Consider the following 21,025-nt stretch of genomic DNA (forward strand, 5'->3'; position numbering starts at 1 on the left):
TATCGAAAATAAAGCATGTTTGAAGTTCAGTGCCTTTTTTTTCTTTCTTGAAATGACTTGTTTTGCTTAGGTAAAAGCAACTGGTCCATATCATTTGAAATCAAATCATACCTCTGAAAATATCTGCATAACTGTGGGCTAAGATTGACACTTCATATTCTAATTGTTCGTAAAAGCTATTCACAGGTGTACAAACTCCATATGAATAATGAAAAATGATATTGTCAATTTTCGTGCATCAACTACAAGCATATAAAGACATTAACACTTCTACACTTCATGATATATAATGTAACTACTTATAACACATCTCATGAAATGTTCATTAGATGAATGGGGAATATTAAAGATCAATACCAGTTGTGGTAATGATCACAAAATGAATTTGAACAGAATCCATTGAAATTACCACCAAAGTGTTTGAATGTATGAATGAAAAATATGTGCCAAATAGCTCTGGAAGACAATGCATAAATGCTGAGAAATGAGCAAAATAAGCACGGAATTCCATCAAATGTCGGGTATTTTCAAAGCAATAGTAATACACTGTCCCACATATGCTTTTCTGTGCTAGTGATCATCAGAATTATCGATTTTGAGCTATGATTTCATGATTTTACAAAGAGAAGTTTACATTAATGTAACAGATCTAGATGTATGAGAATATTTTGACAATTAACCTTGATTTTTAAAGACTTTCATGAGTATATGATCCACTGATGAGTGGTCCTGCAGATAAAAATGCCCAAGCAATTGTTAAAACCGATTAGATCATATACCTAAGCAGGGGCTGCAAAAACTGGCGATGCCCTAAATGTCTAAAAATAATATACCGGTAAACATCTGATTTGTGGGTCTTGCTTTGAAAATGTACCTTTGATAAAGGTGGATTAATATTGGCTACAGGCAAGCATTGGATTGTCTTAAAGATCAAGATTTATGTCTCGTACTCTGGAACATATTAAGAAGCAGTGCCAATGAAGGAAGGAATACATATATATGGACTGCACATAGGGATTTAAATCTTGAATAAGAGCTGCATTGTAGGGCCTACATTAAAGATAAATTCCAGTTTTGGTAATGATCTCAAAATGACTTTTTACAGAATCTAATCTAATGACCGCCCAAGTGTCTGTTTGAATAAGAAATATGTGCCAAAGGTTTCAGGGAAAAATTGTGTAATTGCTGAGAAATAAGGAAAATAAGCGCGGATTTGGTCACTTCCGTCAGGTCTTTATTCCAGCAATAATAACCACGTGCACTTATCTGTGTTGGTGATCTTCAGCGTGAACGTTTTTCAGCGTAGATTTCAAGATTTCACAAAAATCAGTTTACGTAACTGTACCAGATCTAGATCCTCGATGATGTACTGACAATTAAGCCTGGTTTTACAGACTTTCTCATGAAATCAGTGTTTACTGCAACTACTGGCATTTCTCTTTAAGGGGAAGACCATCTCAACAAAAAGTTGATATAAATCAACACAAAACAAGCACAATGCTGAAAATTTCATTAAAATTTGATGTAAAATAAGAAAGTTATGATACTAGTATTTTTAAACATCTTATATTCCCACCCCCAAAGAAAAAGTTACATGCACAACACACTGATATTCAAATGATATCTGGATGTATACACTGCTGGACCAATTGGTATGAATGCAGCGGGTGATGATTTTACACTTTTTCTTTCTATTTCATTGTCATATTTCCATTTTTATTGGACTGAAGAAATTTCTTCATTGAATCAAGATAGGTTTAAAACGATAGCAATTCAACATGTCGAAGGAGGAATCCACAATATAACAAAGGAAAATTAAGATATTTCATGTTTCAGAGATAAAAGGAATAGTTAGTGGGTGATATCACTGCCAGGGGTATCGCTGGCTCTCATTTGCATACCGAACTGGATGTGCATGCAATTGTTTTGTGAAATTAAAGGTCAAGTCCACCTCAGAAAAATGTTGATTTGAATCAATAGAGAAAAATCAGACAAGCACAATGCTGAAAATTTCATCAAAATCGGATGTAAAATAAGAAAGTTGTGACATTTCAAAGTTAATTCGCTTATTTTTAACAAAATAGTTATATGAACGAGTCAGTTACATCCAAATGAGTTTTTTTTGTTTTTTGTTTTTTATTGTCTGAATTATACAATATTTCATTTTTTACGAATTTGACGAGAAGGACCCTCGGGGAAGGACCTCCTTGCCTGAAGCACAAAATGTTAAAATAATGTAATTCCACGTGTTCAGGGAGGAATGTAACTTCATTTCACATGACAATTACGAGAAAACAAAATATTTCATATAATAAAATACAAAAGAAATAGTGAGTGATGTCATCAGTTCCTCATTGTGCATGTAACTGTTTTGTGAAATGAAGCGAAACTTTAAAATGCCATAACTTTCTTATTTTACATCCGATTTTGATAAAATTTTCAGTGTAACGCTTGTTGAATTTTTCTCTTTTTATTCAAATCAAGTTTTTGTTGGGATGGACTTGTCCTTCAAACAAAAATTTAAAAATGTCATATCTTTGCTTTACATCCCATTTTGATGAAATTTTCACCGTCCACTTCTTTGATTTTTCTCATCAACTTTTGTATGAGTAGAGACGATAGACTTGCCCTTTTATAATTCACATTCTAGAATTTTTTTGTCTTCTAAATATTGAAAATATGTTATCTTGGAAACAGGAGAGTAATAGCACATACACAGCTAAAAATGCATTTAGTAAAAACAAAATATCTCGGACCTTATAATGGTACCGAGATTTGCCGAACTCTGCGACATGTCGTCACGTGACAACGTAGAAAATGGCGACCAGCAGCAGTGGATTTTCTGCTTCATATTCTGCTAGACCATTTGCGAGTGAAAGTCCCAGCTGTGACAACGGGCACTCGGATTACTTCAAGATGTGTGACAGGACAAAAACAGAGCAGGTAAGTTTTTCATATTTTTGGGGGGTTCTACCAGAATTTATGACTTGTTTGATTGTCGTTGAAGCAGGTGTCGGTTCCGTTTTTCCTTTCCATCTTGGTGGATTCTTCTTGCTGTGAGTGTGGCTGGTAATCGCTGTGACCCCGCGATCCGAGCGCAAGCGCTACCGGAGGAGCTGCGGAGGCGAGGGGCCCCGGCCGAAATGTCGAGACATGATGGTAGAGAGTGAGATAGCGAGAGTGACCTAACGTTACCGTACCTAGCTAGACTAACAAGTTAGAGGACTCCGCTCTGTGATGATATTTTTTTCATATTTTTGTTGCAGAGCTACCAAGTCTCACGCATTGTGCGTGAGACTCACGCATTCAGGGTCCGTCTCACGATCTCACGCATAGCACCCATTTTTCTCACGCATCGGGACCCGACAGAAAAAAAAGAGAAAAAGTAGCATTATTCGCCAGATTATACGACTGGCCGACCGCCTTTGCGTCTAACCCGGCACGCGAGACGAATCGAGAGTGCAGTCAGCGCACAGCTAGTACGTGATACGATGAATCGCGTGCGTGCATCGCATAGTTTTGAAGCCCATTTCTCATGCGCGCGCGCCTTTTCGCAACGTACGAGTGTAAGTACTGGCCGCGCGCGCACAGAGACGTCGAGTCATGAAAATCTCACGCATAACATTTTTTTGAACTTGGCATCTCTGTTGTTGGCATGCCATTTTGTCATTGTATTTTCAACATCATGGAGTCTGGACTCGTCCCGACTTCTCTGTCCACAGTGAACAATTGTGTACAACCGATAACAGAGCGTGAACGTAGCGGTTGTGTGTCTATGACGTCATCCAGCCACTGCCGAGAACCAATTTATGAATGAAAATATAGTAAGCATGCGCAGTGCAAGCCTTTTATTTCCCCACACAGAATTCCACCAAAACAAGCACAACGAACAATTGTCCATAGACTGTGTGTGTACAACGGATATTCGTCTCTGCACAGCGATTCGAAAACCGTTGATCACGTCATGACCACTTGGTCCCAAATATAATTCCTTCAGACTGCGTGCGGAAGTATCTATAGCGATAACGATATCAGGTCACGTTGTGTACGCGGTAAATGGTCTTGGTTCGTGATCGGATCGCTCCGGTATCGATCGAAAATTATAGAAACTCTGCAATTTCATGCATATTCACACAACGCTCCGAAACCCGGAAGCCAATTGACTTTGTGCACGTTGCGATAGACTCTACAAATTCCAACGAACACAATGACATATAGATGCTAATTCGTAAGATTTTGACGGAAAAGCAAGAAGTAATCGAAATTCGCTTACCTGTGCAGTATCGATGAGAAAATAGATCCTCCGAGAATACCTTTCATAATTCATATAAAATACGGGAAAGTGAAAATCTAGGTCGATTTTGGTACGAGGTGATAGAGGATTGCACACTTGTTTTGATGGAATTCTGTGTTGGGAAATAAAAGGCTTGCACTGCGCATGCTTACTATATTTTCATTCATAAATTGGTTCTCGGCAGTGGCTGGATGACGTCATGTAATAAGCAAAAATGTACACGACCGCTACGTTCACGCTCCGCTATCCGTTGTACACAATTGTTCACTGTGACAAGTGTGCAATTCTCTATATCACCTCGTACCAAAATCGACCTAGAATTTCACTTTCACGTATTTTTTATGAATTTCATATGTTTTTAAAAGTGCAAAATCATATTCAGTCATCAACCTTTAAAATTCGATACACCGTCGTTATTATTTGTTCTTTTTTTTGCCATTGAATCCAACTAGGCATTAAATTAAAACAATAAAATGTCAGACTCTTTATTGTATTCTCTAATTTATTTCCATGATTCAGTTAGCTCATGGAGTCAAGTTTATAGTCAACATTATAAGGCCTGCTGATGTGTTACAGATACAGTACTGTATTTGTATCACTAGGTAATGATCATATTGCCCAAAATAGTTAACCCCACCAGAAAATGAACATATTTAAAGTGTTGAGGTTCTGTCATGTTCTAGATATTTCATTGTGAAGTCAGGTGATTGTAGTGTTGTTGTATACATTCAACATTCATCATCATAGGAAGGAGAACATTTGGTAGAGGGGTTCACGAACTTTTAAGCACAAGCATAGCTGTGCAAGGTGGTAAAAGTTATTCAAATTCTAGGTAATCTACAGCTTTGGGGACATAAACAAGACCTGGGAGAAAACTAATCTTTAAGTGATCAGGGTGTCCACATGTACTTTTGACTTTCAGAGTATCTGACATTGATATCACATCTGACTATTCCAGAAAAATACTTCATAGAGCATAAATTGCTTTGACGATGCAACATATCACATCTCCTTTGATGACATGCAACTCTTGCTGCAGTTTGTATCTGGTTTGTGTTCTTTGGCAGCAGTATTGCCTGGGTTGAGGCTGCAATAGTGAATCAAACTAAGAAGCCAGTTGGCCCAAGAAACACATGAATCGACGTGTAGATTCCATCAGAGATTAACAATGTAGGGTCCCGTTGTGATTGATCGGATCAACCTCGGCTACATGGAAATCCGTCAGTGTCACAATTTTTCCTACAGAAAATTTTGACAGTACATACATGTACCCTTTTGTGTACGAAGATGAGAATACTGAATTGTCAAGATAACAATGATTTTATGAATGTCAGGGAATATACATCATATCTAAAAACTATTTTGAACAAACATGCATTTTATGCCTTCCATAGTTGTGGTTGATTGGATTAATCGCAACTCGTTGTAAGACAGACCCAGATGGTTATTTTGAGATATTCGTATGACGATGTCTGTGCCAAAGGAACATCATTGAGAGTGGACTGTGCTCCGTAATACAAAGGTCTGCAATCAGTCGCTAAATACCAATGACCAATCAAGATCATTGTTGCATGTGCACTCTGTTTAAAATAGTGACCGGGTGCTGATTAGTGCGGCTTTTTCATATTTGTGTTACGGAGCCCAGGATATTGCAACGGCAATCCGAATTTAGTGTCTGAAGAAAGCATGAATCCATAGAGATATGTGTATTATAGTAGTTTACACATTGGAGGTGGTCTTTGATTGATACTAAATAGGTTCATTATTGCGGATTGAAATAATCGCTAGAGGGTATTCATTTGTCTCGCAATCTACTATGGTCAACAAGGAAATTCGTGATCACTCTCGCAAAAAGTGTTCACTGGCTTTCTAGGAAATTCGTGATCACTCTCGCAAAAAGTGTTCACTAGCTTACAAGTTCACGAGCTTTCGAGTGCCGCTGCAACTCTTTATCAAGTGACACGGATTGTCCAATATCGTACCGAGTACGGTTTTTGATTGATCATACAATATTTATTATAAGAATTTTATTCCTTATAGGAGAAGCTGGAGAACTATTAATACTGGGCTAGTGCCATTACTGTTTTTCATCTTTTTTTGACAGTGTGTGCTGTATAAATCCACACCAATATTATCATCATATTCATGGACCAATTCTTATTTAATTTTGGTAGTGGAGGTATTTCATCATGCTTTATTGAAATATGGTATCAAAAATGAAGATAATATGCAAAATTGGAAAACTGATGATGTCACACTTTAGTACTCTTCATGTATTACACAGTATTTTGTCAAGTTCAATACTCAATTTAAAAAAATAGAATTTTAAGAAAATGAAAATGAGAAATTGTGGTTTTTGCACATCATGCATGCACATGTACTTAATACTAAACTATTTGTACATGTAGGCTCCTTTTGCACTGGATACTGAAATCTATTCACAAGTAAAATACAGACAAAGAGATACATACAGCCTGTATGCTATTTATTTGTGGTAGGTTTTACCCCCTTTTTCTTCACCAAGCTTTGGCTCTGAGTGGTCAACTTCTACTTTCATTTTGTTGCCTTTGTCTCCTCACATGCTCTTTGGTTAGTCATAGGCTAGCAAATGAAAATTTTTGTTTGAAAATTGGTGACAGATCAGATCTTTTAGCTGCAGCTGGAATGTGGTTTGACATTCTCTTCTTTCACATTACTTTCTTTTGTATGCCTGTATTTGATTGTTTATTGACCAAATACTACATCTTTGACCAAGATATTACCTATGAGATATGGAGCAAAAAAAAATTGACAAAGGAATGCCATTTCTGAACATAACCCAGTCTTGAATTGCCTGAGTGATTTGAAGTTACTTTTTATGGTATTTACTTTAGAGATAAATAGAAAAATCTAGAAAAATTTAGTAAATTCTTCATAGTGTACTTAAATGTTTTAGGTGATCTGACCATACAGTACATGTTTATTGTACATGGGGGGGTGGCATACATGTCGCCTCAATTTTTTTTTTTTTTTTTTTGAAGAGGAGGTGTCAAGTACAGGGTCAAGAAGGGGGGGGTACATGTGCATCAATATAGAGTACATGTACAGTATGTCACTCACACAGTTACATGTACTTGCATCGTACATTGCACATATATATACATGTAGTCAGTTGTAGGCCTACATGTTTTACATAAAGGCTATATACATACAGGCCCGAATTCACAAAGGTAGTTTATAAAACCCACGGTTGAGTCCATGGTTTATGCAGATTTCCTGTATAAATTACGCTTAATTTAGTGCGCATCGGGCGCGTGTATAAGAAATGTCCAATTCTGATGCGCGCTTTTGTCACATTGCGCCAAATTGACGCCTGTTGCCGTGGTTATCCACGCTATTTTATTCATGAGTCAATTGTTTTTATTCATGAGTCCACTCTTCAAACAGTGGACTCATGAATAAAATAGCATATCTAACCGTGGTAACAGGCATCAATGAGACAAAAGCGCGCATCAGCATTGGACATTTTTTATACATGCGCGCTAAATTAAGCGTAATTAATAAAGGAAATCTGCATAAAGCATGGACTCAACTGTGGATTTTCAAAACCACCTATGTGAATTCGGGCCACAATGTCTGTGTGATTGCCAATTATTGAATGGAGGTCATACTTATGTATACATGATGTTTTATGCTCCTTGGCTATAGAGGGCTCATGCAAGTACTGGGGGTAAATCTGTAGCAACCAAAGCTTGAACGCAGCAAAAGGTCCTCTTGCACTGAAATGTCTGCTTGCTATCAAATCTATACTTTAAAGGGGGAGTACACTCTGACATAAAGTTTATTGCAAAATTAGCAGAAAATATAATAAATATTGCGGAAGGTTCGAGGAAAATCCATCAGAGAATTAAAAAGTTATAAGAATTTGAACTATTTGATTTATGTCGTCATATGCGAGCAGCTTCCCTGCATATCGTATGGTAAAAAATCAATGAAATGTCATTTTCTCAGAATATTGAAAATGTTTTTTTACTGTACCTTCGGTATATCAATAGAAAAATCATTGCACATCCGTACCTAAATGAAAACAAAAATAAGTCATGATTAAAAAATTGAAATTCATTAATGCATTTTATATTGCATAACATATGGAGAAGCTGCTCGTTCATGATGTCACAAATCCAAAACTTAAAATTCTAATGACTCTTAATCTTTAAACAGATTTTCTTCAAACCTTCACCAATATTTCTATTTATTTTCGTCTTCTTTTTTTTACAACAATCTTGTCTTCAGTGTGAACTTCCCCTTTAAGCATACTAACCATGGACAGATTGCTATATTTTGCAAACAGCTTTTCATACACTTTCTGTCACTCGAAATAATATGCGTTATTCATGCAGCCCAACAAGGCCAGATTGACACAAACATAATGCACCATTGTTATTTGTTGTCTTAAGGGTGTATGTTTTAATTTTCTCCCTGTCCCAACAGGGCAAGTGCATCTAAAAATTTATGTAAAATTTTATGTAGCACCCTGTTCATGAATATTAAGTTTATTTTATAGCTTTGGTATTTTTTTTTTCACTGAAAAAATATTACAAAAAGATTTGTAGGGGTTATTTGGATACATAAAGCTTTTGTATTACATGTAAGTCTATAATTTTAGGCATTTCATTTTTTTGGTTCACTTGTTTGAATTAACTTTATTTTATATTTAAAAACTGATTCAGAAAGAAAAAAAAATTGCAAGAAATATAGTAGGTGACTGTAGGTCATGCATTTACATTATTTTCGTCCATAAAATTTTCTTACTATTAATCGCAATCATATCCATGTATGTATACTTCTTGTGAATGTGCATTACATGTGTAATCATGCAACACCTGTGATGTGCCTTTGTTTTGTTTGTACTAAAGATAATGATTAGAATAAGGGAAGTGGGTGGAAATCCCCATGATACATAAAATCTATCCTGCCATTGCTACATATGTATAAAGATTGTCTCTATGCAACTATAAGCTGTAGGTTGCTGCACCAATCCCACTGGTTTTAATATTCAAGAGTAGGCCCCTACTGTTTGTAAGTCGCTCAGCAACTAAATGTTTCCATAAACACAACATACTGTGCAATGTAAACGTTATTCGTAAAGTAAAAAAATGTAAATGCCTCCACCCAACCTTAGTTTGGTGATTACCGGAGCCATTGTGTTTTCTAGTCTTTCATCTGTCCCGTTTTCGTTCTTGCGAAAACTGAAGAATCATTCGACGGATCTACTCTAGATTTGGTCCTAGTTTCATAATGTAGGAAATTACTTTGAAGACGGTATGAAAAAAAAATATGATTTGGAATTTAATGCCATTTTAAAATAATCCCTGGAATATTTCGTCTTCTATTTAGTATTTTATTACATTTTCTTGCTTAGCACCACAGTCAGAATTCCAGTAATGGTGATAGCATTGCAATTGCAGGGTTAATCCTGCTTTTATCTGTCCCAGCATGTATGGAACTGTCAGATCTAGCCAACTATTGCAAAAAGCAATTTAGTACAGAACTAGCAAAAAACAATCCAATGTCAAAAGCCCTATAAAATGAACAGGTAACAGTCGTGACACTATATGTTTATTTCTAAAGTTATGTGTAGCAATTGCATCAAGTGTGTGTGTTAAATAATTGAAAGTAAATGAGAATTGCCAATGTAGTTACACCCAGCAGGCCATCAAATGTGCAAGTGTGTGTGGAGAACTTCGTGTATCACTGTATGACTTGCAAAAGTAGCTGGATATATAAAGTTATACAAAAACTAAGCAATGAAAAACATGCTGGATTTGTCTACTTACAGTTCTCCCCCCTCCCAAGATCCTGTGTGCTCTCATTAAAGGCAGATCATCCCTGATCAGTGACCCCCTTATAACACCCTTGATGGGGCAGGCTGGCGACATGTTAAGCCAGCAGCAAATCTCCTTTAGTCTGTCAAGGTCCACTTGCCCCTTCCCAGCTGTAGGCACAGTCATAAACCGTCTGCTCTGCCAGATGCTCACCATGTTCACACACACATACTACATGTACAGAAAACATGAAAAACAGATACATGGACGATAAGTAATAATATCAATTGAAGTGTCAATCCTATCTACAATGTAGGCTTATTCACTTTGAACAGAATAAATATTGAATTATGGAAATATTGAAATAGTGGAAAGCTTACATAAAAATGGAAACTTACATGTAGATGTAACTTTACATAAAAAACCTGGCCACTTAGTTTGGGCTTTAGGGATAAAGTATTTTAATCACTCTGCTTTCCAGAATTTTTTTTCATCTACAGTATCTACATGTAGTCTGGAACTACGAATGAATGTTACAGATAACTTTATGATTACATGTATGAAGATTCTATCATGTACACTTGCCTAACTCTATGATGTTATGCCCAGTAGTGCACATGACGTGTGCACTATTGTACTCAGAATAAAGCCTATGCCCTCTTTAGTGTTACCAGTATGCGTTCTGTAGCTGAGGCATACCACACATTCTTCGGTATGGTTATGTGTAACACCCAATTTTATGTGTCACCTCTGCTGTACTCCAGATGAGCACCTTTACCCTATTTCTTAAGGTCATTGCAACACACCCCTGGGGAACAATGTCCAGTAGGTTTTTATGAGATCTTTGGAGCTGAAATACCAAGCCCTTTCACAGTACAATACATCACATCCAAGTGTCCTTTCATGACCTTTTACATGCACACTCGCATGTCTGCATCATGAACTACATGGAGTCTTCAGGTAGTCCCTACTTGATCATCTTGAAATGCTTGTGGTTTTCTTTTTAATTGTTTTCAATGGAAGTTCTTTTTTTTTGCCAGTACGAAAAATTGAAATGACCTTTAGGGCAGACAGGAATTAACCAAGGTTTAAAGACTAGCTCATATTCTTAATGTTCATAATTCACAATTATATAGAATTCACATCTTAATAGTGTACTGTTACCACAAAAATATTAACAATTTTTCTGTAGGCAAAGCTCTCTGTAGGTCACACGCCACACCTCCAGTATTCCAGTTTAGATCCGGGGGGGGGGTCTCTAACACAGAGGGAGAATCACAACAATCACATTGTACTCCCCCCCCCCCATCCACTTCAGTAGCAGCCATTGTACTTCTGCTACTGAGGTAGAAAAAAAAATATGATTGGAAAACTTAAATCTCCTCTATACTTCTGATTATCACCCCTTTTAAGAGGCTAATCTGAGTAATACGCTGTGTTTATGCGACCTCAAGCGAGAATCATGATTTGATTCATGATTTAAAATACAAACATGAATCACAATACCACCGAATCAGCTTAACAACCTTCATTCTAGCACCGTTTCTTCTTGGATTCGGGCTGATCCAGTGCGCATCACATTGCGTAGTTTGACATTTTCGCGCGTGTTTCGGCTCTCGAAAAATGTTTTGCTTCCAGAATTCAGTCTATTATACTCATTTTGTTACATTTATCTTTTCTGTTCATTGAAAATGGTGTTTGGAAGTGAATTTTAGCGTAATTTAATTTAATATTGACATTGTCAACTCAACAACAACTGAGATCATTGTCTGTCCAGTTACTTGCAGTTGAAGCCATGACCCCCCAAAAAAGTAGTGGATGATGCGATGACCATCAAAGAACTTGAAGTTAAATGCATGTGATAAGAAATGCATGCATAGCACATATACAATAGCGCATGCCTTGAGCTTGGCAAGAATCAAACCAGAAGAAGCCAGACACAGTGATGTCGTAAAATCATGATTCAAATCACGATTGAGTTGATACGACCTTTTTTGTTTGTGATTCTACAGAAACATCTTTCCAAACGCCCCTTTTTCCTTTTTTCATGTTTGTGATTTGAAAGATGTTTATTTTCACTTCTGACTAATCGCAATCGTGATTCTGCAGAATCATGATTCTAGGGTAAAAAAACTGGCGCATAAACGCCCCTTGAGGGGCAATTCCATAAAATGATCAACCTTTTTTTACGTCCAACCCCCATATTTCTAGTACTTCACTTCATAAACTGACCAAGTCATGGTCCTTTGAGAACATTACAGACTTTTAAAAGAACAAGAAATCAGAGACAGAAAATTTCATGAAGGTCTCACATATAGGGGGTCGGATGTACATATTTTATGGAATTGCCTCGAGATTAAATTCTAATGGGAAAGGGGGGCGGGGCTTTATATGTAGTGTCATAGAGGGGTTGCAGCAGTCTATAGCATAACTCACATACCACATATGTGTTGGTAAGCTACATAACATGATAGTAGGGCTCAGTAGGCTATCCTTTGAGGTTTGACCTTCACCCTATTCGTAGTAAATGGAGGTTAATGTTTCCATTCTACTGACCTGGATGAAATCACGAGGTCATCTCTTCATTTGACCTGACTGAGGATGCAACTTGTGGAATAAATGATATTATATGCAGTAAAGCTTATTGTTTCTGAAATCCTCTGAAACCCATTGTTCTTTTATAATTTTCTGGTTGTTAGCTAGGCACTCAAATGCCAAAGTCAAGCTTTTCTTTGAAACCTTGTAGAAATCCTATAAGTATATCTCTCTTTTTTTGCTAGTCCTCACATTTCATTACAGACAAAACAATGGAGAATATGATGAAAGCTGCTGTGGAAAAAAAAACCTTAGTGCCTTGATCCAGAATAATAATTTCTGCCAAAAGATATATGACACAGACCTTTTTAAGGTGCCTTGTACATACGAGTCAGATTTCTTTATATACAGGTGTACTAGTACATGGAGTAGAAAAATCAGGAAAATAGGTTTCATAAATTTCATAATTTGTTTTATGTGCTCCACATCGTCTAGAGTTCCTCTGACAAATTCCAATTTGACTATGTAGGCCTACATGTACATATGCCTAATTCTATGACCAGAATCCCCTTTTGCTACCTTTTCCATTTATCTTTTGTTTGTTTAATGAAATTTTATGATTATAAAAGGAAATTAAATGATATTATGAATAATAGAATAAAAAAACAGCAGTAGTAATAATGATATAATTGAAATAGAGTCCCTCGTCTACCCCATCAAAAAGTTGATTTGAATAAAAAGAAAATTCTAACAAGCATAACACTGTAAACTTCATTAAAATTGTGTTTGAAATACATGTATGAAAGTTATGACATTTTTTAAGTTTTGCTTAATTTCACAAAATGGTAATACACACATCCCAGTTGGTATGCAAATGAGGGAACTGATGACATCACTTACTACTTTTTTATTTTATTATATGAAATATTGAAAATTATTATTTTCTCATTTTCTGTGAAACAGAGTTTTATTTCTCCCTAAACATGAAGAATTGCCATTGTTTAACATTTTATGGTTCAGTCAAGTTGGTCCTTATTGCCAAATCTGTAAAAAATTGAAATATTGTATAAATTTAAACAATAAAAAACAATAGAAAATGGGGGACATCATTGATTCACTCATTGCATGTGACTAAATTGTGCGCATAACTATTTTGTGCAAAATAAGCGAAACTTTCATGTGTCATATTTTACATCCAATTGTGATGAACTTTTTAACATTAACTTTGATTTTTCTCTATTGATTCAAATGAACATTTTTCTGAGGTGGACTTGACCTTTAAGTATGAAACAGGGACCTTGCGTGATCTATCAAGAACCAAACTTTTTTATATTTCCATGGAGACTATATCCTTTTTAGGTCGCCTTTTTTAAGAGACAAAGCTTTGTAGAGCTCTGCACTAATGCAGTGACCTGAAAAAATAACAGATATACTATTAATAGTGCCTAGACAGTCCCAAAATTACCAGGCTCTGATATCCAATTTAGCATGCTATCCTAGACTGTCATAGTGTCATTGCTCTATGATGAACAGCCCTCCGTCACCTTGATATCCTCTGTGGTGATGTGTGTCCATGTACTTGTCTTCAAGAACATTTTGATAGAAAAGGGACTTTCTAAAGTCATAATGCATTCTGGTTTATGTGGAGGTTAACCATACCTACAACTGTACCAAGATTCTGCTTTTTTCATCACATAAATCTACATGGACACTGTAGATCTGTTGCATCACATTGCAGTCAAGATTATAGCAATTCCAGGCACATTAATTCTTGTTTCAAGGATGATGAAGGACCGCAACATTAATTATTAACTACAGGGGAACAAACTGCTTCTTTTTTTTTGTGTGTGTGTGTGTAAATAGTTTAAACTTTGAAAATCATTATTTTTTTTAAAGTAAATTTCAATGAATATTTGATTAATTCTGGTTTCTTTGATGCTAAATTTGACAGTATTGAAATGTAATAGAATAGAAAATCCTCTTCTTTTATATGGGAGGGGGGTGGTTCACATCTTTTTCTTGCAAATTTTTAGAAGTAAGTGTAGTTCTCCAACTCCCTCAAAATGTCTGCCTCATTATGTATGTACATGTCTCTGACTGCAGCAGGTTGATGCATGAAACTGTATGTCGACACTGAAATTAAATGATGAATGGAAATGGGATTTTTTTTTCAAATGTTGATTTAGCCCTAAGTGTTGAATATGTGGTAAGAAATCTATTGTATTTTCTATTTCATATTTTTTTAGTATTTTGTATTTTACATTGTTTTTTATTATCCAGTAAACAGGTGTTATAATTACATGTACATGTATACCCTGTCAAATTTTGAGTGACAGTTTTAGTCATAAGCCTGCACAATTTACTTATATGTGTGCCATACCTTTTTATTTATTTTTTTAATGTATTTTGATGTAGCAAGACTTGACAGCTTAATGTGCACGTGGACACAAAGTACAAAGTAGTGGATGTAAACGATAGAAGGACTGATTCTGCAAGTGATATGTGAAATAGTTGAAATGCAATGTACAAGTACGTGACCATGAACCCTTTGCTTTGATTTGGGTCATAGATACTCCCTATATACCCTTGGTAGCACCCCAATGAGGTTATGATAAGATGGAATTCCAACCTTCGGGGGTTGTAAACTCCCAGTCCAGGGCCAATTAGCAGAGCCATTCTGTACATGTACATTCCAGCATCATTTATATCCAGGAACACATGATTCATGTTTGCATTTTGAATGAAATGCAGAAGAAAGAACATTCACACTACAAGTATTTTTTTTAACAGCTATTCCCAGATCTATGCTTCACATAATTTTCATGACATACAGGGTATACTGTACGGTGTGGCCTCAAGTTGGATTGGTCAAATTTAGTAGATTTTTAGTGTTGTTACGTGATTTTGATTAATTCTGGTAGGATCATGTTTCAAAACTAACTCTAACGATTTGCATTTTGAATTCTTAATCACAATCATTGTTCAGTATGGAAATTAAAAAGTTGAACAGAAGTTACAGAATCCTATTAAATGTGGTTCAAAAACACGATAGTGTGTGCTCGAGTGCAACTCAGAAAATTGAATTCCTGAAAGACAGAAGTTAAACAATCCAACTTGTTTTCACAACCGCAGGTTTTTCTTTTCTCCCCCCTTATTCTTTGTTGTTGACAATATTAACTGATGTGCTTGTGAGCTACTGACGTCATTGGTTTGTGCTGTTTTTAGTCTGCCTATGTCCAGGGTCCATACTATACAAAATTGTCTCACAGTAAACACAAGTTAAGAGTGCTCTGTGTGGGCTAAACGCTCTACTCCACAGCTGCTTTTAAGGTTTTATGCTCTCATTTAGGGGAAAACAAGAGGCATTTGTTTCTGATTCATGATGTGCGTCAATCATACATGCATCCTGGCTTATTCTTTGTGTCAAAATACATTTTCAGTGTGGGAGGTGTTTTTTATATTTTTGTTGCTTGAATTCACATTCAATTACAGTGCAATTAATTTTATATAAAAAAATTAAATGAAGCCAGTTGCCTAGAACAATGGCTCCAACTCAAAATGGTTTTAAAGAAGAAGCACTTTCTGGTAAAATGACAACTGAAATATTTAATTAACAATAATTTTAAAAAACTGTTCTACTTTTATGTGCAGTTCATGTGTGCATGTACATGCCGGATGGCATATTTGGTTAATGTAAACATGATATGTGTATCTCTTTGTTCTGAACATGTAGGAATTATGTCATGTGGATGGCGATAATACATTGAAATTCATGTGATGAAAACTGAAATGTAATAATGTATAGAGATTTTTAGCTGTACTTGTACATGTACTTGTAACTGGTCTATAACTGAGATATCAGTGAAAATTAAAATGTTCATAATAATAATAATTTCTACAAGTCATACACGTACATGTACGTCCCTCCATTATTTGAACGATGGCTTAAACCAAGCTCAAACCCTTCAGCTTTATAAATAGGGTACAGTCGGGTTATACGGTTGCTATTCAATCTTGTGGATCAGCCGCAGTCACATTTCACCTGCCTGCCTGCACGGTAAGTTGAAAACAGCCATTTTATGAACCATACAACCACCATCTGGGAAATGTGACTGTGGGGCCATAAGCAGATTTAATCGCTTTCTCAATAGTAATTATGGAGGAGGGACCAGTGTAAAACATGTAAACAGTCCATTGAAGATCAAAACATGGTCTGAAGACAAGAGACTAATGACATAGCCTAGTTTCTGCCAGTAGTATTTGCATCCAGGGGAGCCGTGAATCTGCATATTGCCATGGTACTAGCAGCTACCCTGGGTATTTAAACTCATGCTTGCAATTATTCCTAATTAGAATATTAGATAGGCTCAGAAATCAGATATCACAACTCGACACTTTAGAAAACTACATGTCAGATAGCAGGCTGGCTGGTACTCTGAAATGAAGAACAGAAGCCCAATTATTAAAAAATGAATGCAAATTGATATGGGCAGGTCTTGGTTTTGGATTAAACTTAAAAGGGGGTTCACTGTGTTGTAGGGGATTTTTGGTGTTAGGACGCATTGCAAGATATACCAATATACCTCAAGTAAAGATTGATTTGTAAGTTTCCTGTAGGGATGTACATGTATTGTATGCCTAGTAGTAGGCGTAATTCAATTTGAAAATATAAAAACTGCACATGAATCATCATGACATTTTATTAAAAAACTTCATTTATTTCTTATTTTAAAAAGAATCTTTCTTTTGTTTTGATTGCTATTTGTTACTTTTCATATTGAGATATTGATAGGTCTATGCAATGTAAATATCAAACTCTGAAAACAAGCATTAAATGAGGATAAGTTCCTTGAGATAAATCCAGGTGTTTTCATTGAATGACCAGTAAAAATACAATAGTGAAGGATTATTTTTCAGATATTTTATTTCATTGCTCATTTAATACAGTACATGCAAATGATATCCATTCGTCATGATTAATGAATTGTTTTTGTTTGAAAGTATGCATGCAATGGGTATAAATGGCAAATGAGTAGAAGATAACATCAAAACAAACCTGAAATGATTACAATTTTTACAAATTTCATGCAGAATATGAACACAATTGAATTTGAAGATATCAGTTAACCATGAAACAAATAAAATTATGAAATAAATGTTAGTGATATGGAAAAAATTGATATAGAAATGAAATAAATCAAATTCAAATACATGTATGTGAACTCATCTCCAATTGTCTCTGTGTATAAATGATTGCCTTTCATAAATGGCTTTATTGAAAAATTCCTCTTCTTTTAAAGTGAAAAATATTTTATTTGGTTTAAACTTGAAGCAATGAAAACAAAGATACAGACACCATTTATTTAACAAATTGTATATTCATAAAAAAGTAGAGTATTAAAGATCATATTATTTAGAATCCATGCATAAATTTCATATCAATTTTTCCCTCAGAATTCAGATAGTACCTACCTGTACGACATTAAAAAATGTGATGACATCGGCTCCTAATAACGCGGCATGAAGTTTGATAGACGACGAACTCCCCCATTCAAAACATTTACAGTGTTATCCACATTCTGACATTAATGTTATTATGCATCAGTGTTGTGAGTTATAATGTTCCTTTAAAATGTTGCATGATAAGATAAGATACCTCCCCTTGCTTCTAATGATGAACATAGAACAAAGTACAATTGCAACTTTAAAAAAAAGCTATTCAGGATTCAAATGCATGTACAGAACAGAATAAAAACACTCACATACATGTACATGTAGTAGTAATCCAGTATTGAATGATAAAGGTAGATCTATCTATCTAATCACTGCTCTAACATTGCATAGTTACAGTCACATTGCTAGATACATCTCTCAACTAAAAATACACAATGACTTTGACATGTTTATGAAATTCAAGTTGACATAAAACAAAACATGAATACATGAAGATTTTAACTAGTAAAACTTACGTAAAGGAAGTCTATTCTATCCCAATCACACAATGTTTTTGCAGAAGCAAAATGAAACAAGAAAACATTGGATAATATCATGAAACCTGGTTTAAAATAATCAAGAATTTTATTCCAAACTTCTGCAGAATGCCAGATATCATCTTACTTTTTAACATTCATGAAAAAGATTATATAAATATATATTAAAGAAAGTCATTGTATGCTCTTATTATCTTTTATAAATTTTTTGTCTCGCCTGCATAGCAGAGCAAGACTATAGGTGCTGCTTTTCCGGCGGCGGCATCAACACCAAATCTTAACCGAAGGTTAAGTTTTATAAATGACAGCATAACTTAGAAAGTATATGGACCTAGTTTATGAAACTTGGTCATAAGGTTAATCAAATATTACTGAAAAATCTGCCTGAGTTTCAGGTGACATGACATTGGTCAAAGGTCATTTAGAGTCAGTGAACTTTGGCTATGTTGGGGGTATTTGTGATTTCAATCATAACTTTGAAAGTTTATGGATCTGGTTCATGAAACTGGGACATAAGAGTAATCAAGTATCACTGAACATCCTTTTTTGAGTTTCAGGTGACATGACCAAGGTCAAAGGTCATTTACATGTAGGGTTAATGAATTTAATTATGTTGGGGGAAATCAAACTGAATTCTTAACGAAGGTTAAGTTTTTTGAATATCATAACTATGAAAGTATATGGACCTACATGTAGTTCACGAAACTGGGACATAAAGCAACAGTGAACATCCTGCATGAGATGATGAGTTTCAGGTCATATGACCAAGGTCAATGAACTTTTTCGTGTTTGGGGTATTTGTTGAATTGCCATCATAACTTTGAAAGATTATGGATCTAGTTCATAAAATGTGGACATAAGGTTAATCAAATATCACTAATGGTCTTGCACAAGTCTTTGGTCACACGATCAAGGTCAAAAGTCATTTAGGGTCAGTGAACTTAGTATTTTCTAATCATGTGAATGGTGTTTTTTGTGAATGATTATTGTATAGTCTGTTTCAAAGTCAGCTTTGCTGCTATATTGAATCGCGTAATGCAGGCTAGACAGCCAGAGGCGCCCCACTTGTTTTTTTTATGTTTTTTTATTCATAACACTTCTCAAGAGGTTCGTGGCACTCCATTATATGTGTTCTTGGTTAACTGAACCAAATGCCATGAGAATACTAAAAATCCTTTGTCATTGTTGTGTTGCCATTAATATTATTGTTGTTGTCTTTAATGGGGGAGACTGCTGATGGCAATTTGAAATGAAATCTCTTCATCTTATAGTGTGAGTAGCAAGTTAATGGCAAGGACGGTAGTACTTACAGAGTGTTACTACACATTGCCTCTGGTGTCATACTGTATGATATAACAAATGGTGGATTGTTCGCGACACATGACATTTCTTATCTCAACTTCATAGGCCAATTATCTTTTGAAACTGGAAAGTCTCTTTTACTCCATGTACATGTACATAATATATGAGCAGACATAAGCATACATGTAGAATGGTGGAATCTTTTAGACTCTAAACTTTTGTTAACATTCTATTTGCCTTGTCATTTTGCATTCTCCCTTCAATAGATAAGCAATAGTTAGTTTTCATCAGGGGAGCATTTCATCAACATTTTGTCCCACTTTTCTTGATTCTGATTGGATGAGAGGCACTGTTACTATGGTAACTGTTGGATAAAACAGGACGAAACGTCCAACAAGTACTTTCATAAAATGCCCCCCCCCCCCCTGATATTTACCTGTATTGGATGTTGTATGAAATGACTAATTAAATTTCATATTTGTTTCTCTCAATGTTTTTTATGAAGTGATAAATAAAGGTAAGTCATGTGGACAGCGAGCTTGATATCAGATTGAGTTTTGAGTGCGAGGGTTAATCTGAGTGGGGCTATTTCTATTTGTATCATGTCAAATAACAATTGACATTGACTATTAAGTTAAAAGTGTCTGTTTTGGGGTGAGTTTTGATTGAATTGCCCTTTGCCACCATGTTTTTTTTTAATTTATATAATTGAGTATTTAAAGGGAAAGGGGGGGGGCTCTGACTGGTCAATAGGCACTTGTATATCTGGCTGTGCATTGTACTTTCACCTACAGGTATTAACTTTATATGAAATATTTGTTGTGTGGAGGCATTTGCAGAGATTGGAAGTTGATTTTACAGACAAAAATTAATGGCCGGCTTCCCCTACAGAGGGCGACCGGCTGTCTGAACGATTAACAAACATTACTATTGCATAACTGCCATGTAACGGGAGAGAGGTTGAATATTTTGGCGACAATGACTTGCCGAAGCCTGCGTGCCATGCCAAACATTTGTAGCCGCGTTAGCAGAGTTGGATGAATGCCAAATGGTAGTGAGCACAAAGCCATGTAGAGGAATGCAGAAGGGGGCAAGCGAGG

At 35.6% G+C, this 21,025-nt stretch overlaps 1 protein-coding gene across 1 annotated transcript in view; it reads left to right on the forward strand.

Annotated features, from left to right (window-relative positions):
* The first annotated feature begins 2,787 nt into the window (after nt 1–2,787).
* Nucleotides 2,788–21,025, forward strand: part of LOC121411868 (serine/threonine-protein kinase B-raf-like) — a 60,118-nt gene continuing 41,880 nt past the window's right edge. The window contains exon 1 of the mRNA XM_041604753.1: nt 2,788–2,943. Within this exon, the coding sequence (XP_041460687.1) occupies nt 2,818–2,943 (126 nt within the window). The 5' untranslated portion in view covers nt 2,788–2,817. The remainder of the gene's footprint in view (nt 2,944–21,025) is intronic.

This window comes from Lytechinus variegatus, chromosome 3 (genome assembly GCF_018143015.1).
Source record: "Lytechinus variegatus isolate NC3 chromosome 3, Lvar_3.0, whole genome shotgun sequence".
NCBI classification, from domain to species: domain Eukaryota; kingdom Metazoa; phylum Echinodermata; class Echinoidea; order Temnopleuroida; family Toxopneustidae; genus Lytechinus; species Lytechinus variegatus.